This window comes from Primulina tabacum, chromosome 6 (genome assembly GCF_025594145.1).
Source record: "Primulina tabacum isolate GXHZ01 chromosome 6, ASM2559414v2, whole genome shotgun sequence".
Lineage (NCBI taxonomy): Eukaryota > Viridiplantae > Streptophyta > Magnoliopsida > Lamiales > Gesneriaceae > Primulina > Primulina tabacum.
Window position 1 is genome coordinate 37,866,631 of NC_134555.1, and position 19,056 is coordinate 37,885,686.

General features: G+C 34.8%; 1 protein-coding gene and 1 long non-coding RNA gene across 4 annotated transcripts; one reads left to right on the forward strand and one right to left on the reverse strand.

Moving 5' to 3' along the window:
* Positions 1-6,982: 6,982 nt before the first annotated feature.
* LOC142549363 (uncharacterized) lies at positions 6,983-16,993 on the reverse strand. 3 transcript variants are annotated; one of them, XM_075658282.1, is made up of 11 exons: positions 16,430-16,993; positions 15,914-16,171; positions 13,936-14,178; positions 13,646-13,792; positions 11,991-13,501; positions 11,080-11,153; positions 10,875-10,959; positions 10,669-10,794; positions 10,436-10,542; positions 7,911-8,053; positions 6,983-7,526 (listed from the first exon to the last, which is right to left on the reverse strand). In XM_075658282.1, exons 1-11 carry the CDS (start codon positions 16,868-16,870, stop codon positions 7,284-7,286), a joined length of 3,378 nt encoding a protein of 1,125 aa, XP_075514397.1. In that variant the 5' UTR covers positions 16,871-16,993; the 3' UTR covers positions 6,983-7,283. The 3 variants fall into 3 exon arrangements, with proteins under 3 accessions (XP_075514397.1, XP_075514398.1, XP_075514399.1); XM_075658283.1 differs by having other exon boundaries at positions 15,914-16,216; positions 16,430-16,566; XM_075658284.1 differs by lacking the exons at positions 7,911-8,053; positions 10,436-10,542; positions 10,669-10,794 and having other exon boundaries at positions 7,391-7,526.
* Positions 8,060-9,719, forward strand: LOC142549364 (uncharacterized). Its single transcript, XR_012821199.1, has 2 exons — positions 8,060-8,256; positions 8,323-9,719. It is a non-coding gene; the product is annotated as an uncharacterized LOC142549364 (long non-coding RNA).
* Positions 16,994-19,056: the final 2,063 nt, after the last annotated feature.

A 19,056-nucleotide genomic window follows, 5' to 3' on the forward strand; every position in this document is an offset into this window, starting at 1 on the left:
ACATGAACAAGCTATCTAATAAAATACTCAATAAGTTGAGATAATTAATTATGAGTTTCCAAAGTATTAAATAAATTGATATGATCCACCTTATGTGTAGAAACTCAGTCCAAATAAATCTTCTACGATGTTGGATCGAAGACTACTAATGTTATATAAGATCGTGGTCTCGAGTAATAGAGAATTACAAAGAATATATATGGCACACACATCCTATATCTCTCTCATTCTCCTATTTAAGACAAAAAAAATGGTGGTCGATTTTCTGTTCTCTTGGAAGATATATAACTCTAACGCTAGATCAATCAATGAATTCTGGTACGCGTTACTGTTATTTATATTTTCTGATAATTCTACATAAATTTCTGTCATGTTATTTATATCTTCCTCAATTCATTCATTAAATCCCATACAACCCTACATTCCCTCTCACAAAAAAAATAGGAAAAACAAAAGTGAAATAAAAGAACCCTTTGCTGAAAACAAGAAATCCATGATGAAATCACATTCTATTAGCTTGTTCTTTTTCGTGACATGCTCTGAGATAAAAACAACAAAACTTATATGGGATACTCTGACAAAGATCTACGAGGTTAAGTCGCTACACAACATGACTTTCTTAAAGAGAAGTCTTTAAACTCTTCGGATGACAGAATCCTCATTGATGATCGACCATATCAACACACTAAATATTCTATTAGCCCAATTCACTTCTATGGGGCATAAAATAGAGGAAAATGAACGTGCAGAACTTCTACTTCAAAGTCTACCAGATGCATATGATCAACTTATCATCAACATAACCAACAGTATTCTTATAGGCTTTCCAAAATTCGACGATGTCTTAACTGCGGTTCTCGGAGAAGAAAGCCGGAACAAAAATAAGGAAGATAGGTTGGTAAAAACGAAGCAGGCAGATGCTTTACCGATGATAATAGGAAGATTTACGGACCGTGACTCGAGTGGGAGCCAAAGACGAGGTAGATCAAAGTCGAGAAGTAAGAAAAAAATATTTACTGCTTTAAATGTGGCGGTAAAGGGCACTTTAAGAAAGAGTGTACAAGTATCAAAAAAAGTTCTCAAGAAAATATGGCCAGTACTTCAGGCAGTGGTGAAATATTATTCAGCGAAACGGTAACAATTGCAGAAGGCATGCACAAATTTTGTGACACGTGGATTATGGATTCATGAATGACTTGACACATGACGTCTCGACGAGAATGGTTTGATCATTATGAACCAGTCTCAGGAAGATCTGTATTAATTGGAAACGATCATGCCTTGTAAATCGCTGGGGTCGGTACTATCAAAATAAAAATATTTAATGGCATCATTCGCACCATACAGGATGTACAACATGTGAAGGGATGGACGAAAAATCTTTTGTCCTTGGGCAATTGGATGACATCGGGTGCAAAACCCGTATCAAGAACATGATCATGAAAATTGTGAAGGGTGCGCTTGTGGTTATGAAGGCATAAAAAATTGTTGCAAATCTGTATGTACTTTTGGGAGAAACACACAAAGAGACAGAACTAGTTGTTGCATCAATTGGTTCATGAGAAGAATTAACATTGTTATGGCATAAAAAGCTTGGGCATATGTTAGAACGAGGGTTGAAAATTCTCTCAGAACAGAAGCTGCTGCCGGGACTTACAAAAGTGTCATTACCATTTGTGAGCATTGTGTTACTAGTAAACAACACAGATTAAAGTTTGACACTTCTACTGCCAAAAGCAAAAGCATATTGGAGCTGATTCATTCGGATGTTTGGTAAGCACCGGTTGTATCCCTATGAAGAGCGAGATACTTTGTCTAGTTCATTGATGATTTTTCTAGGAGATGTTGGATGTATCCAATTAAGAAGAAATCAGATGTTTTCAGATCTTCAAAGAATTCAAAGCATGGGTTGAACTTGATTCAGAAAAGAAAATCAAGTGTTTGAGGACTGACAATGGAGAAGAATATAACAGTGATGAGTTTGATGCATTTTGTCAACATGAGGACATCAAAAGACAATTCACGACGGCTTACACATCTCAACAGAATGGAGTGTCGAAACGGATGAACAGAACCTTGTTGGACAGAACAAGAGCTATGTTGAGTACTGCGAGTCTAGACAAGTCATTTTCGACGGAAGTAGTCAAAACCGCTTGTTATATTATCAATTATTCTCTTTTGGTGGCGATTGATCTGAAAACTCCAATGGAGATGTGGATCGGAAAGCTGATAGATTATTTTCATTTGCATATATTTGGAAATCCTGTGTACGTTCTATATAATGAGCAAGAAAAATCGAAGTTGGATTTGAAATCCAAAAAGTGTTTCTTCTTGAGTTATGCTGATGGAGTAAATGGGTTTCGCTTGTGAGATTCTACTGTCCACAAGCTTGTCATCAGCAGGGACGTTATCTTCGAGAAAGATAAAGTAAAGGGATACAAAGGTACTGAATTCAGAAGCTACTATATTTCACGTGGAAAATAAGACGGACGAAGGTCGAAATTTCTTGTGAAGTAGTACCAGAGCACGAAGAACAAGAACATGTTGAGTCTGAGGTTTTCAATGTGAGGCAATCAACTCAAGACAGAAGACCACCAAATTTGCTTTCAGATTATGTCATTGAAAGCAATATTACATATTGTCTATTATAAGAGGATAGTGAACCATCGAGTTTCCACGATGATACTCAAAGTTCAGATATATCCTTGTGGATGATAGCAATGCATGAAGAGTTGGAGGCATTAGACAATAATAAAACTTGGAATCTTGTTATACTACCACGAGGGAAGAAAGCCATTGGAAACAAATGGGTCTATAAGATGAAGCGTGATGACAATTATCAAGTGGAGCGGTATCGTGCTAGATTGGTAGTAAAATGGTATGCTCAGAAAAAAAAAGCATTGTCTTCAACGAGATATTTTCTCTTGTGGTTCGGTTCACAACAGTCAGAGTTGTGTTGGCATTATGTGCAGTGTTTGACCTACATCTGGAACAGCTAGATGTGAAAACGGCGTTTCTTCATGGAGATCTTGAAGAAGAAATCTATATGCTCCAGACAGAAGGTTTTGCAGAAAAAGGCAAAGAAAACTTGGTTTGCAGGTTACAAATCTTTGTACGGTCTCAAATAAGCGTCGAGGTATTGGTACAAGATATTTGATTCCAATATCATGAGCCTTAGATACAACAGACTGAGTGCAGACCCTTATACATGTTTCAAGAGGTCTGGTGATGATTATATTATTTTGATATTGTATGTGGACGACATATTGATAGCAGGCCCCAACAAAGAACATGTCCAAGGATTGAAGGCGCAGTTCGTTAGGAAATTTGATATGAAGGACTTGGGATCAGCAAACAAAATTCTATGGATGCAAGTTTACCGAGACAGAAGTAACAGAAAGATTTAGCTTTCTCAGAAAAATTATTTGAAGAAAGTTTTGCAACGCTTCAACATGCATAGTAAGCCAATATCGACCACTCTTCCTGTTAACTTCAAGTTATCCTCCAAGATGTGTCTTAGAAGTGAAGCAGAGAGGATGGAGATGTCTCGAGTACCATATGTATCAGCAGTAGGAAGTTTGATGTTCGCTATGATCTGTACAAAACTATACATTGTTCAAGCAAAGGGAGTAGTTAGTCGGTATATGACGAATCCTGGACAAGAGCATTGGAGCATTATCAAGTGTATCCTTAGATAAATAATGGGTACCTCAAATGCCACATTATGTTTTGGAGGATCAGATTTTACACTCAGGGACTATGTCGATTTAGATTATGCAGGTGATCCTGATAAGAGGAAATCTACAACTGGTTATGTGTTTACACTTGTAGGGGGAGCAGTAAGCTGAGTTTCAAAATTGCAAACAGTTATGGCATTATCTACGACGGAAGCAGAATACATGGCAGCTACTCAAGTCTGCAAAGAGACAATATAGATTAAAAAGTTATTAGAAGAGATCAGGCACAAACAAAAGAATATTTCTTTGTTTTGTGACCGTCAGATTGCCTTGCACATTTCAAAGAATCCAACATTTCATTCCAGGACAAAAAATATTGGAGTCCAATTTCACTTTATACGGGAAGTAGTAGAAGAAGGAAGTGTGGATATGCAGAAGATTCATACAAAAAATAACATAGTTGATGTTCTGACCAAACTTGTGAACACTAATAAGTTTGAGTGGTGTAGATCATCAAGTGGACTAGCAGAAACGTAGGCAGCAGGTAATGACAAGATTGAAAGAATGTATGGAGATGTGTTTGATTCTCAATCAAATCTCCAAGTGTGAGAAATGTCAGCAAAGTCATCTAGTCAAAATTGGCATACAACCAATAATGCATTAAAGAAGATAGTTGGGCTGGATTTGTTGAATAATACGAAAGAAGAACTGATCAAGAAGGAAAACGCGTTACACTGACGGGGAACTCTATTTACTCCCTCCCCTCATTATGAAATCATCATTTCTTCGAGTTTTCTCTCATCATATAGCATTTGAGTGTTTAGTTCTATAATATTTGTGAGGTGTTTATTCTCATGTATTAAGAGAGTGTGTGTTCTCTTTGGAAACACATTGATTGTACACCGTAAAATATTATAGTGAAATTCTTTCATCTTGTCCATGGTTTTTACCTTAATAATTTTTAGGGGTTTTCTACGTAAGTCTCGGTGTTCAATTTATTTTTTATTTTCATATTTATTATATCAAATTGCGGCGTGTGGGTAAACATGTCATGCATTCAGAAACTGCTGCCATGTCAGTCGTATCTCAAGTCTCAGACCACTCCTCCGCCGTCTGTGCTGTGTGCAGATGCAATAGGTGGTAGCTCAGGAAAGCCAATGCCTCTGCGCTGTGCTTAACAATCCGGAGATCTTGAAAAGTCTCAACTTGACTCAACAGGATGGAATCAATCTTGCAAAATCTTGTGGTGCTAGTGCCGATGTATCCATTTCCAAAAAGGGTAAATTTTAATTTCATTAAATTTGTTTGGAAATTATGTGGTATCATCTGTTTGTGGTATTTCTAATGAAAAATATATATTTCAAACATAAATAACTACTATTACAGTTTTCCTAAATTAAAATATAATACATCTCGATATTTGAAAAATAATAATAAAATGCCCGGTTTAATTTATTTGATTCCAGGTGCACCCACTCCCCGCTGGTTCCTCAAAAGTACAGTTAAAATTATTTTTTTATTAAAAAAAAACAATTATCATTTTGTTTACACATTTTCCAAAATATATGTCAATTTAGTTCAACTATGTCACTGCCATATAGTAATCTAGCTAGTATATCACATTTCAAAATTAGAATAGAATATCAATAAGTAATTAAAGAAACTGATTAATATCCTGCCGAAACATGATATCTAGCAAAAAAAAATAATAACAAATGGCCAAACATGACACCATATGAAAATTTTGTAATATTATATATACGACGGAATATGTGATAGTTTGAAATATAACCTCGATCGAGAAAAGATTAGATTTTAAGATTTATTCAATGAAATGTTGTTCCAGGTTCAGCTATGAGTCTACCTCCCAAAAGTGCAGGCAGCAGTGTGATTTCTCATGTTGCTGGATCTCTAAGCATGGCTGCCCTTTTCAGTTTATTCAGCATTCTGATTAAGATATAGTCATCATTCATAATATGTTGATGATGTCTTGCTAAAATTGTACAATTGTCTTATGTTCACAATTCATGTGTATTGGAACGTAATACTTGTCTCTGTTGACAAAAAATGATTGAAATCATATGTTTTCTATGATTTAAAATATTTTAGTTTCACTATTATCATTAAATATCAACTATATAACTTTTGGTAAAATTTCAAAACGTCAGTTCGATCCTACAATTGATGTTATTCATACTTTATTTTACGAATAAATTTTCAAAAAAAAATTATGAATCATTTTTACAAATAAGTTATATATATATGTGTGTGTGCGCGCGCGCGCGCGTGTTTTTTTTTCTTTTTTTTTTTTACAAAATATTGATTTTATATATATATACACACATTTTTTTCTAAATAGTTTAAAAACTCCATCTTTAACTACTCTCTCCGGACCATTTTTTTAGTATAACGCAACTAAATTTTTTTGCATATCAATATTATGATTTATTTTTTATCAACATTGTTTTCTATTTTCTGCATCAATTAGCAATAATCATCTAACAGATTGATACGTCATAAACCAACATTCATGTTAGAGCAATTGCTCAATAAGTTCATATAACCACTTCATAGTCGAATGACTAATTCAAATTATTATGAGACTCCATTATATCTCATTATACATCACCTTTATTCTTATCAAAATACAAAGTTATAATAATAATTTTAATAATAATAGACTAATAATAATGGGATAAAATTTAATTATAAAAATAAGGTGATTTTCCTCAAGTTTGTAAAAACAATTCAAAATATCATATCAAAAATAGTAAACTACATAATCATACGTTACGAAACCTCAGTTTTTTTTTTTTTTTAAAAAAAAACCAAAATATAACCATACTTTTGACCAATTTGTTTTTGTAAAAAAATTACAATAGGATCCGAGGGGCGAGGAATCGGATTTATACATAATTTTAAAAATTATCTCATTTTGTCATAGTTCGGATAATTATTTTATTATACATAATGTAACCCACCAACAGATGAACTAAACGACTCCATTTAGATAGAAATATCTAATGTTGGAGAAATTTCTTTTTGAAGAGAAAAAACGTGACTTCAAAAATTCAACTTCGAGTTTTTTTAAAAGTTCAAGGAAATAATTATTTCCCATTCTCCTAAACACCCAAGTGTTAATTATTTTTTAATGACAGAAAGATATTGAAAAAGTCCAACTTCAGAAGTACAAATGACTAATAGTTGATGACGATCAGCATAAATAATGGTTTCCTTCAGCTTACAGTTAACAGACTAGTATCTAAATTATCTAATCAATACATGAATTCACAAATACATTAATATGAAAACAAACTACAGTGAGAAACACATTATTTCTTTTATCGAATAGGTCCATAAAACAACCAATCAATCCAAGATCCGTAGTCCATATTGTTCACAAAACAACTTTTAAAAATTCAAAAGGAAACGGATCAAGGAATACAAACCACAGAACTGTTTCATTTACAAGTAAAGAAGAAACGAACTCGAACCAGGAAATACCCCAGACCAAAAGAATGCATGTAATAGAAACGAAACAAAATTTCGAAGAAACGAATGAATAAATAAATAAACAAACAAACAAAACTCATCCTACCTCAATAACTATTTATATCTTACAACAAGTGGAGATGCGGTCGCCTGTGCATGGATTGCCTTTAGCAAAGGTACGAAGTTGAGCATAGCATCTTTTGAGAACCACTTGAGCTTCCATGTTAAAGGATCAGAAGCTGGCTTTTTGTTCTCAAGCGCGGAGTCCTCAGTTCTGCATGCTTTCTCAGAAGGGTGGAATTCAGATGTGCATTCCGAAAGTAAAATGATAAGCAGATTATTCATAGTATCAATTACCTGCAAAATATAGCACTTTGTTTCCTAAATTTGATTTTCTTATTGGGAAACAAATCATTTAAAGGAATTAAAACAAGCCAATAAATGGCTGCGAAAGGAGCAGTGGGGTCCAGTGAAGTGATTTCTAAGGTCACACACAAGTAATATCTTGTAAGACCTTATCAGAAGCCATGTTTCTTCATTTAAAATTAAAACAGTCAACCAAATGATCAATGTTGGCTACATCCCTACAAGTGAATAAATATACCACAGATAATTTTACAATCATGGTTGAGTCTTAACGTTCAGTATAAAGCACAATGGTAGAGCTTCAATTTGAGCTACAACAAGGAGGCACCATGAATCATGAAATACAGTAATAGTAAACGTGGTACGAAACATTACCATCTCAGACACATTAGCAATGGTGCCACATGAATCCAAGGAAAAATAGCTGGGGGAGAATGTGCCAAATTGCGAGAGATCTTCGGCACACAAAATCAGACACCCATCAAGTACAAACAGTGATCTTGGTAAGCACATATCATCTGAACAACAGGAGACTATTTGAGAGACAAAAAGAATCCCACTTCACAAAGTATATTAATCCGAAAGCTGTTTACATAATATTCTACTTTCTGTTCTCAGCAAACACAGAGAGAAAAGAGTAAAATATGCGCGCGCGCGCGTGTGCATAGGTGCAATCAAAGTCACACCTGAGCAGCAGGAGTACAGGCTATGAGACTCAAAAGTTTTAAAAATGGATTTAGAAATATCACATTGACCCACACATCCTAAAGGTTATGAGACTCAAAAGTTTTAAAAATGGATTTAGAAATATCACATTGACCCACACATCCTAAAGGTTAGGATTAGCTATTATTATGATGTCCACATATTCCACTACTCTCAAATATGACAGTCAAGTAACAAGTTTATCTTGTTCCAGTATACACCCTATTTTATTTTTCTTAAACAGTATATCATCTAAGAATGTAAACCTTCGTATAGGTCCATAATTATTTGTGAAATTAGACCATCAATTGTATTGGATACTGCAACCTAAAAGTCAAATGCATTCTTTTGTGCTCCTACTTGACTAATGCTAAGGTATATAATAATAACCACTTTCACATCTTATTTATGCTGGATATACAGAACAAAATTCTAGTTTATGTTTCAGCTCCCAATCATGGAACTCTGTACCTAGATTGTGTAGCATCCATATTCCATAGAAGTCTTAAAACATGTTTTTTTATGCCTAATCCAGACGCCACGTAAAAAACATTTCAGCTAGCCTGAAATATAGGTTAAGCAAATGACTGCTACATAATTTTCAATAATACATGATTCCCACCATATTGACTCAAGATAAAATTATATTTCTCGACAACATCTCATTCTAGTTACTATAAAATCATTCATATTTCATTTGGATTTATACTTCATTCCCCTTCATCTCTAAGGGCAATTCTGTTTATGAATGATGTCATGTAATTGGAAAAGTATAGAACTTAATGTGGAAGTAATTCAGCTTCTTTATTTGGAATTTTGTCGTTGGATCTTGGTACAGCCACTCCCAATATCTTTTTCTCCATGATTTACTTTAAACATTTAAAGTAAGTGATTGAATTAAATGAGTACAGGACAAAACTATAAATATATTTAACAAATTTATTTTATATTTAATCACATCATGAAAAGTGGTAAAACGTACATGTAAAAAATTTCAAGGAACAACTCCATCACATGCTCTCTAAGTGAACTTTGAATGTTGTTTTCTACCTTTATCCCCAGGTATCATGAATATATTTTTTAATTCAAGGGTTGAAACATGCCTAGAAATAGTCTCTTAGGTTAGTCTAATTTCATGATGTTTAGACTCTAATGGCCTTCTTAGATTCATTTATTTTATTTATAAAAAAAAATTCTTTTGTTTCTTGTAATAAATTATTAACTTTTCTCTAGGTATACATTCTTATTCCAATTAGTTGAAAGTTATCCCAAAGCAATTTCATAATCCATAAACATTCCTAAAAATGTTGTATAAATTGTTAGTTAACTCGTCATCTCTATTTTGTTCGTCGCTATGATCATCGGACTTTTATATCTGTCTGAGACTTCATGCCGATGTTCGAGTTCTACATATCCTCGTAGTCAAACACGTATTCTCGGAATCCAAGCACTATTCTGCTTTTTCAACACTATGTAATTTAATAAAAAAAGTTATGTGGCATCATGAGCATGGAAAGCCAAGAACTAGAATTCTTCCATAATGTCTAGCAATGCACTCCCAAATATTGATACAAGGACAAGAAGATTTAATTTGGTGCTATGGTAGTTATAAAAAGATATGGTGACCAACAAAAGAGACATTTATACAGTAAAAGCCTATCTTGGAAAGACAAGGGATCACAAGAATAAATAATGCTAATGCAAGAAATGTTCCACAGGAACTCAGAAATTTCAGGGTGTGTTAAGTAATGTTTCCAGAGTTTTGGAGGTTTAATTGAGTAATCAAATGTATATTGTTTGTTTTTAAGGAAAAAACATTTATTGTAGTCAGTCGAACCAGATAGCTCTCTCATAATTGATTATATAATATAGTATGTGGGCATTTAACAATATTAAAACATAGACTAAGTTACAGTATAAAATAACAATAGGATACTTTCGGAGAGGATGAAAACATGATTTAAACAAGACAAATAAAAATAAAATAGTAGCGATGTTTTTAGTTTAAATAAAAGTATTTTTTAAGACAAAACCAGACATATCCTCAATTTTCTCCCCGTTCAAATCTTCTAACAAAATATTGTGCTTAATGAAAGACTCTACCAGTGTTGTATTCAAAACTAAAATACCTACCCTTAAGAAACATACGTACACATAATGCAGAACTGGCAAGTTCAAGTCAAACCATGTCATACCTTCCAACCTGTCATGCCAAAAAAAGACAATGGAGTACTGGAATATGTTGATCTCTGAACCTCTGAACACAGACTCCTTAAAAAGATTAATCTGAACCTGCTCTAAGCTGCAATTATTAGTCAAAACACACAGCATCATATAAAATAAAAGTCACCACACAAAGCCCGGATAAATATAAACATCAGAAACAGTTTCAGAATTAAAAACATTAGAGGGAAATGCTTTAGATCACCTTGTCAGAGAGCAATGATCCTTGATTCCCAATGAGTCAAGGATATCAAACACACCAAGCAATTCTCTTGATCTCTTCATACAGTTGGTTATGAAAACATATGCAGAATTCCCTTCAAAGTGAACCCTATACATGTCCGACAAGATATACATGCTGTTACAAAATAAGGAGTGGACAAAAACAACAAAGAAGCTGCAAGTTACTACCTTACAACTTGAAGTCCTAGTCCAACAAATACCTCCCTAACGTCACCAACACTGTGGCAACCAACTATCTCTAGCGATGTATCTCCTACAAGCAGTCATCAAATAGAACCACCAGATAAGCAGAATTCATAAAGTAGAAAAGAAAACAAAATATGATAGAATAAAATGCATTTCTAGCTAAAGCTCATACCACTACAAAGCTAACCTGGCCCTTCACATGCACCTACAACGAGTAAAATATACAGCTTGCGTTCGCTGCTTCGTAGAACAGCTACATCCCTGCATACATGGACCGGAGAGTGGACTCACCATGACCAAATCATTTTATGAGCAACAAGCTAATAGAAGCATTTGGACCACCAACATGCTAAATCTAACCAGAATCTAGTAACAAATGCCCAAAGCTTATATTAGCACGCATGTAGAATATCAATCTATAAGCTTACAATATAAAATATAAATAAAATAAATTTGTGTCACTCCTAAAGATCTAAATGAAAAACCCTTATGCTCAACTACATCATCATTATGTATGAAGTCAAATCTAATTATGATATTTCTCATTATAATCCATGCAGATTTCGGTATATCTCAGCTCAAAGGCACGCTATCTTCATCTACAAATTAGAAAAAATCAACAGCTTTCATTCTCCATATTTTTATATACATAAGATGAAGGTTACCATGGACACAATAATAATATACTTTCATTGGCGCCTACTACTTTTAAACAAACATTTGTTCGAAGTTTCTTCACATGGCTCAGAAGAATCCAATCAAGATTCTATGATAAATAATCCCGATGGTGTCATTGATGGAATGACAGTTTCCAATATTAACAAATCACAATTGGACAAATAAAAGAGAACACAATTATTTTAATGAATGATGTGAAGTTACTCTTAATGTTAAGGGCCTCTGTATTCCAGAGATCTAAAAAGACCTATACTTTTGGTAACTATGATACCAAGAGAAACAGAAACAGCATCGTCCTTTTATAGGTTATAAGCTAGAAATAATCATGTGTTGCCCACATTTAAACAGATAAGGGACTAGAAATCAAAAAACATTCCCATAGTAAAACAGATCGTAATGATTCAGTGAACAAGAAATAACCTTTCATAATAACTTGATCTCCCAGGAAACAAACAGCAGCATAGCATAAGCTGAACAGAAATTTCACCAACCCCAGAATCAGCTATCTTTGAATTGAAATAGGTCTCAATAAAATTATTCGTCTCTTTACTTGATGTATTTAACCCAGAAAGAACACCCAAGTAACAATTATGCACGATGGGGTCCTTATCGTCACCATTTATCCTAACTGGAATGAATTTCCACATGCCATTAGAGCAAAATAATTCTTTGCCTTCGCTTTCTATATCATTTTTGTAGATTTGCACATGGTCACTGAACTTATTCGATGAGTCAATGTCGCCATGGGCATCATCATCCTCGGGTAAGGAAACCATTCTTCTTCTTGGTTTCCTTCTGCATTTATTCTTCTGCAAAAAATCAGACTCTCCCTCATGAAAATTTACAATATCATCATCAACCAAAGAATCGGTGATGCTATCACTTGATGCATGGATTGAAATCTCAAACTCTCTACCTTTGGAACCAGCATATTTTCCTCTAGCAAAAGGACCTAAAATGAGTGTTCCCTTTTGCTTCATAGGTGGATCTGTGTCATGGTCTATGTCACCAGGGTTGGAAACCACAGAGTAATCTTTTGCATTTCCACCATAAATATTATCATCAAAGGACTGATTGACCTGAATTATTTTTGTGTCAAACTCGGCAGAATCATCTTCGCTGCAGCTTGAGTTGCTATCAGAGGATGCCCCAGAGAAGGATTCAGCAGATAGCTGCAAAAGTTCCTCTTCTAAGTTCTGGCGTCGATGCAAAATATCTTCTTGGTAATGAGGGGGAGATGTCGGGCAAGCTGATGATGAACGGGATCTCATGATACTATTTATTCCATTTGAAGGGGAAATTAAATTTTCAGTACTGATGTTATCCTCTCCAGAAACAAGTGAATTAAAGCGAGAGTAAACAGCATCAGCAGATTCATCATTTAAAGATCTCAGCTCTTCCGGATTACCATTTAAATTGTTGGCAACAGAACCATCCCTTCCCTGGTGCATTAAGAACAACTTTGATGTTGTGTCACTATTTCTATCAAAATGCCGTCGGGAATTGACAACAGGTGATGTGTCTGCGAAGGAAGTTTCAGATTCTAGCATCATCGTGCTACTCTCATCCCCAGAAAGCTGAATAGTGTCAGAGATACATTTTGAGGTCTCACCAAGGTTCTTATCTTTCAACTTGCCATTTGCATGAATTTCTTTATTATTGCTTAAGATGTTACTCCTAAAATTGTTACCATCAACATTTCCAGATGTTTGATCCATCCATTCTTTAAATTCCTGCAACCATTGAATGGAATGTTCTTTCTTCCTCAGTTCAATTCTTTTCATCATATGTTCTATTTCAGCTTCATCATCTGAAATTGCATTTTCATCTTTGCTTTGAATCTCATTATCACATGACATGGAATCTGAATCAGAACTCACACGAATGAACTGTTTTTCACTCCCAATGCTCACAACTCGAGAGATACACTTCTGCAAATCATTAAAGAACATGCATGCTTAAGAAAGCAAAGAAATTAACTTTGCAAGATCAAATATGAAGGAAAATTTTTCTGGTGAGTTAAAGGTTTAATATAAAAATGAAAGAGAGCCAATTGCAATGATACGGATTCCTACTCGCTTTGCATTAATCCCCTCTGAATTAGCGTCGTCCTTGGCCGGTACATAAAATCCAAAGCTAGCAGGCTGCTTCATCCTGCTAGTGACTATAATTTGCCTCTTCCAAAACTCACTTGGGGATATTCTCTTATCATCCAGTTTAAGCTACAAAACATATGCAAATATAACAACACTTCAGTTCAATGTGAGCTCGGATTTATTATTGGCACATATATGCATCACAGAGGATCAGACATTCAACCCTTCAAGTGCCAATTACAACAATGGCTCAATCAATAGTGACTTACCTTGTGTGGAAGAGGAAAAAAGCTGAAAACTTGGGCTCGGAACCATCTGGCACAGCAAAGAGGATTTCCTTCTAACCACAAGTTCTGAAGAGATGGAAGGCCAGCAAGAATCTGCACCTCCCAGAAGTTTGAAATAACATTGTAGGAAAGGTCCAGCCCTTCAAGTGACCTCAAATTTTCAATTCCATGCAGCGTGGACAAAGCATTGTTCCGCAAATCAAGTTTAACGATTTGACAGGGGACCTACATGGAAGAACATTTGAAGTGGGTCCAAAACTTATAGCTTAACAGAAAGGGAAACCAAATATCTCTCAGTAACTACATAGAACATGAATCAGACAAAGGCTCCTTTCTTCACTTTTCTATTCTTTTCTTCTTCGTATTTGCACAATAAACTTTAGAATCGAGGCTCACTATAAACTGAAGCTTCTTATAGCAATTTAAGCAAGCAGTGAGGAAATATATTATGACTACCTGATAAATAGATAATGACAAAGGCCATTCATGTTAACTCGGGATTCTTTTTCAAGTGAGATCCACCCATGTGATTGTTATATGGAAACTTGTGATATGTAGCAAAAGATATGGCCTACTTGTGCCCTCTATTCGAATTGGTGTGCAATTAGCCAGAAAGACCATTCACGACTTGTATTTGGTCCAAAGCTACGGAGGAGTTGGGTCTGATGTGGTTGCTCCAAGATCAATGCACGAATTGTTTGTTTTAGATATTGGTCGTGATATTGGCAAGAGAGACCGTATTTTTTGGAGTGTGGCAATTCATTGTATATTTTTGGTCAATTTGGCTGGAGCGAAATAGTAGGATCTTCGACAATATAGCAAAGTCGGCTAAAGAATGTTGAGAAAAAATTAAATTTAGGGCTTCAGTTTGGATTAGGAAACATTCAATATTTAACAATTTCTCCATTTAATAGTTAGATGGGGATTGGAGCTTCATATATTGTCGATACAATCAGCGTTTCAATTATCTTTTACGCACTTGCGGATATCTTGTCTGCCTCTTGTAACTAATTATATTTTATAATCCTAATATAATATCGTTTCTTATATAAAAATTAAATAAATAAAGTTCTCAACAAAGAAGAAGAAAGAAAGAGAATGCTTATTCCTTTTTAAAAATCTACCAGATAGGATCAAATTTTTGTTCCTGAATGTTTTCAAAGTAAAGTTTCCTGTTCTCCAACTCCTAAAGTTGTAGGGTTGTCTAAGTATCAAGGATTAACCAACAGTATGTAGCCATTTCATCATCCCAATTTCTATAGGCCATCATTACACCACCATTTTGGCTGATAATTTGTCTCAGGCACCAGCTGTTTTTAACACCATCCCATCAAAATATATATTCACAGGTTAAGTACCATAATTCCCCTCACGTATCTAAACCCAAGCTTTAAATTCTTTCTTTCTCCATAATCCACGAAGAAAAGGCATAAAATTACCCTCTGTTAGTTTTCTTTCTATGATTCACCAGTACCCATAGACTTCCTTGGAGGAAATTTGGTAGCTCCTGGTTTCTTTGAGAAAAATCACATCAACTGGTGGACACAGATATTAGAGTCTCGATTTGCTTATATGCATCTATCCAGCCTCATACAGTGCCAGAATGACATTTCTTGATTCATTTAACAAGCAAGGGACAGCTGAATGGAAGCACGTAGTCCTGAAGCCAAACTCAATTACAAAATCCCAAATCTTATTGCTTGTGAGTAACACATATAATAGTACACGAGAAAAAGAATTGGATTTAATTGACACAACTGCGATCTCTCTCATTTCTGCACACCTTTCATCAAGTTAATTAGCTTCATTGAATAATTATATCCAAAACTCTGCATTTGAAATATCTATGCATATGCAGCACAATAATGTGAACAATATTACTGAACAAAAGAAAAAAGAAAATCATTCAAGTCACCACTTACTAAAAGCATCTATTTCTCTGGAAATTTCGAAAAGTTACCTCACCAAATGATGAAATGCTTCTCAGGTTATTAAATCCCAGATCGAGGTGCTTCAGTTTGCTGCATTTGTAGAGATTATCCACCTTTGAAAATTTGTTCCTACTGAGATCCAGAGTCTCCACGACAGGAAGAAGCTGCAAAGCCTCGTCCATGAGAATCAAGCCATTACACGCACATGACACAAAACACAAGCGGTTCCACTGTGGCGAATCCTTAATCTCCACAATTCGAGTGGAGAACACATGCCGCAATGCATCCTAAGCCAGTTGTGATATGGAAAAGGAGAAAAAAAAAATCAATACCTGCAGCAGGTCAAATACTTTAACCACGAAAACCTTATCATTATCATTCTTATAAAAGAAACCATCAACATAACATTCTAATAATTGTTCTCAAACCGTTGAACAACAAGACATCCTCCATTTTAGAGCATCACAGTTTCAGAATCACCCCCGACTCTCAAAACTCAGCCATTCTAATTTCTTTCAAAAAATAAAATATAAAAAGGCACTCACGGCAGACTTATGGCAAATCAGTTTCTCCAGCGTGAACCTCAGTTCAAGCAGCCCCTTCGCAGCCGACGTTGACAGATCGCATCCCCGGAGCTCCAAAACCTTAAGACATCCAAACGGTAACAGATAGAGCGGCGTAGGATCCCTGCCCGGTGACGGGAGCACTGAAACCACCTTCAACGAAGGCAACAACCTAAGAATTCTTCGTAACTGCTCAAGCGCGCGATGATCACCCAAATCAGAAACATACGCCCGCAGATAATCGACTGGAGCTCCAGAAATCAAACTCTCAAGCTCCTCCAACGCTTCTAGCCTGGATTGCACATACCTTAACCCCACGGGATTCAATTTCAAGACGAGAGTGCCTTCGATCAACCTCTCCGCCTGATTTTCAACAAATTTAACGAGCGACTCGAGGTACTGATCGCCGGTGACTATCGCCATGGTATAAAAATTAGGGCTAAGGATAAGGATGGAGACTGGCGGATTGGGGGGCGGAGACGAGGGGTTTTGGGGGAGCAGTAGAGGAGAGAAGTTCCATGATAGGCGGTGGTGTGTGAAATGAATTAGAATTGGTGCAATGATTGCTTTAGAGTTGAGTTGGTCGTTGTAAGTCGATGATTGGACACGTGGCGAAAGCCAGAAGGACACGTGGCGAAAGCCAGAAGATAATAACGACAAGTTATCATTTAGATTAACATATATATATATTATATATATTAAGAAATTTACAATGTTGATTTGGTTTTCTCGGTTTTTTGAGATTTCATTTTATTTTTTAATAATTTTTATGCTTTCGACACATCAAAACTACTCAACGGTACGATGAAAAAATTCAAAAATAAAAAAAATATCGAACTTTAATATTAAATTTTGATAATGAATTACAAAAATCATAACGCCATGTTCGATTTTTTCAACGCAAAATCTTACAATGTAATTGTTGTAAATATTATTATACAATATATTTGTCATACTAACAGCGAAAGTTACGTGAATTGTGTCAATAATTCCCTTTGTTATTAATGAGAATTTCTAGTTTCACAAAAGTGAAAGAAAATCAACATAAATCATCTTGTCATAACATTTGTGAAACTAAAGATACAAAGCAACAGTCAATAACCGATTTGTCGCCATTGCTTTTCTTGGTCGTATAGTAAGTCGTGCTTGATTTATACAGGTAAAGTAGCTCTTAAAATCTATCGCCAGGCACAGATTCTGCAGCATCATGAAGACTTTGCTCAAACTTGTTATGCATAAAAAAAATTTGGTCATTTTTCAAGGCTGTTTTTCCAAATTTATCATGAGTGATACCCCGGGGGATGAGCCCATCCAAATCGAGCTCACACCGGATCATGGGCCCCGGCCGATCCCTAACCAACGTAGAAGGCCCATGACATGCCCATGTATTCTCTTATAAATACCAGGTTTGAGTGTCCAACTCAAGGAGATTCACTATATTATTTTTCAGTAGCACCATTAACTGTTCTCCCCTTATATCCTCAGTTTCTGACTTGACCGCCGGAGGGGCTACGCCGAGACTGTTGGGGATAGTGCCCTTAAAGAATTGAAATAAGATATTTTTTTTATTAATAAAAGCGACATTTATGATTGAACATGTTTGCATGAAAATGTTTTTGTCATGAATATCGTAGCAAAATCCCTAGTTTATTGGATGTAATCATAATTTTATTATATATAAGAGTTATATGGATCTTTAATTAAAGCATCAATAATGCAGCCCGTGAACATTACGAATGTGATCATCTTATCTGGATCGTCGATGTTGGGACATCTAGATGGGGGCATTTATATATAATGTGTTTATGTACAACTTGGACCGATTTAATTAGTCATTTCATAATAAATTCCGTTGTTACTATGAAATTCAAATTAAATCATAAAGATGATCATATATAGACAAATCTTAATCCTGAAGTGATTATAAACTCATATTCATTTCAATATGATTCTTAATTTGCTTGTTTAATGTTTGCGATTACTCATTCTTAATACTTGCATTTTAGATTTATATTTGAAATGAATGGTTGTGAATATGAATTTACAGATATGAAATCCATTCCTTCTCGCAAGAAGTAGAAAGATTATTCCCTCATTTGTTAATTCTGGAACTGAGTGATGGCCCCAACTAATTTATAATCAAGTTATAAACTGAACCACTCACTAGTGAATTAGTGGTAAATGAGGGTAAGAAGTAATTGAAGAGGTAAACGGAAAATTCCTAGCTTCAATTACGAATTGTCTATGGAATATTAATCCATATGTAATGATTATATCAATGAACTACTCGATTTTGTAGAGTAAAATATTTCATAATGAAGAAGAGTGCAATTCCATATTTTTAGTGGAGTAATTAGGGAATTAATAAATTAGATAAATTAATTAAAGAGTTTAATTATTTATCCAATTTATTGGAGGTTCTAATTATGAGTCCATGGTTCAATACGCCTTTCCAAATTAATGACGAGCTAGAAATATAATTTAAAAATCTCATGGAAAATTGTTTACATAACTTCAAATGCTTGGAGAAAAATATAATTAATTATGATATATTAATTATATTAAAATATAATAATGAGATAATTATAGATTTGGATTATTATGATAAT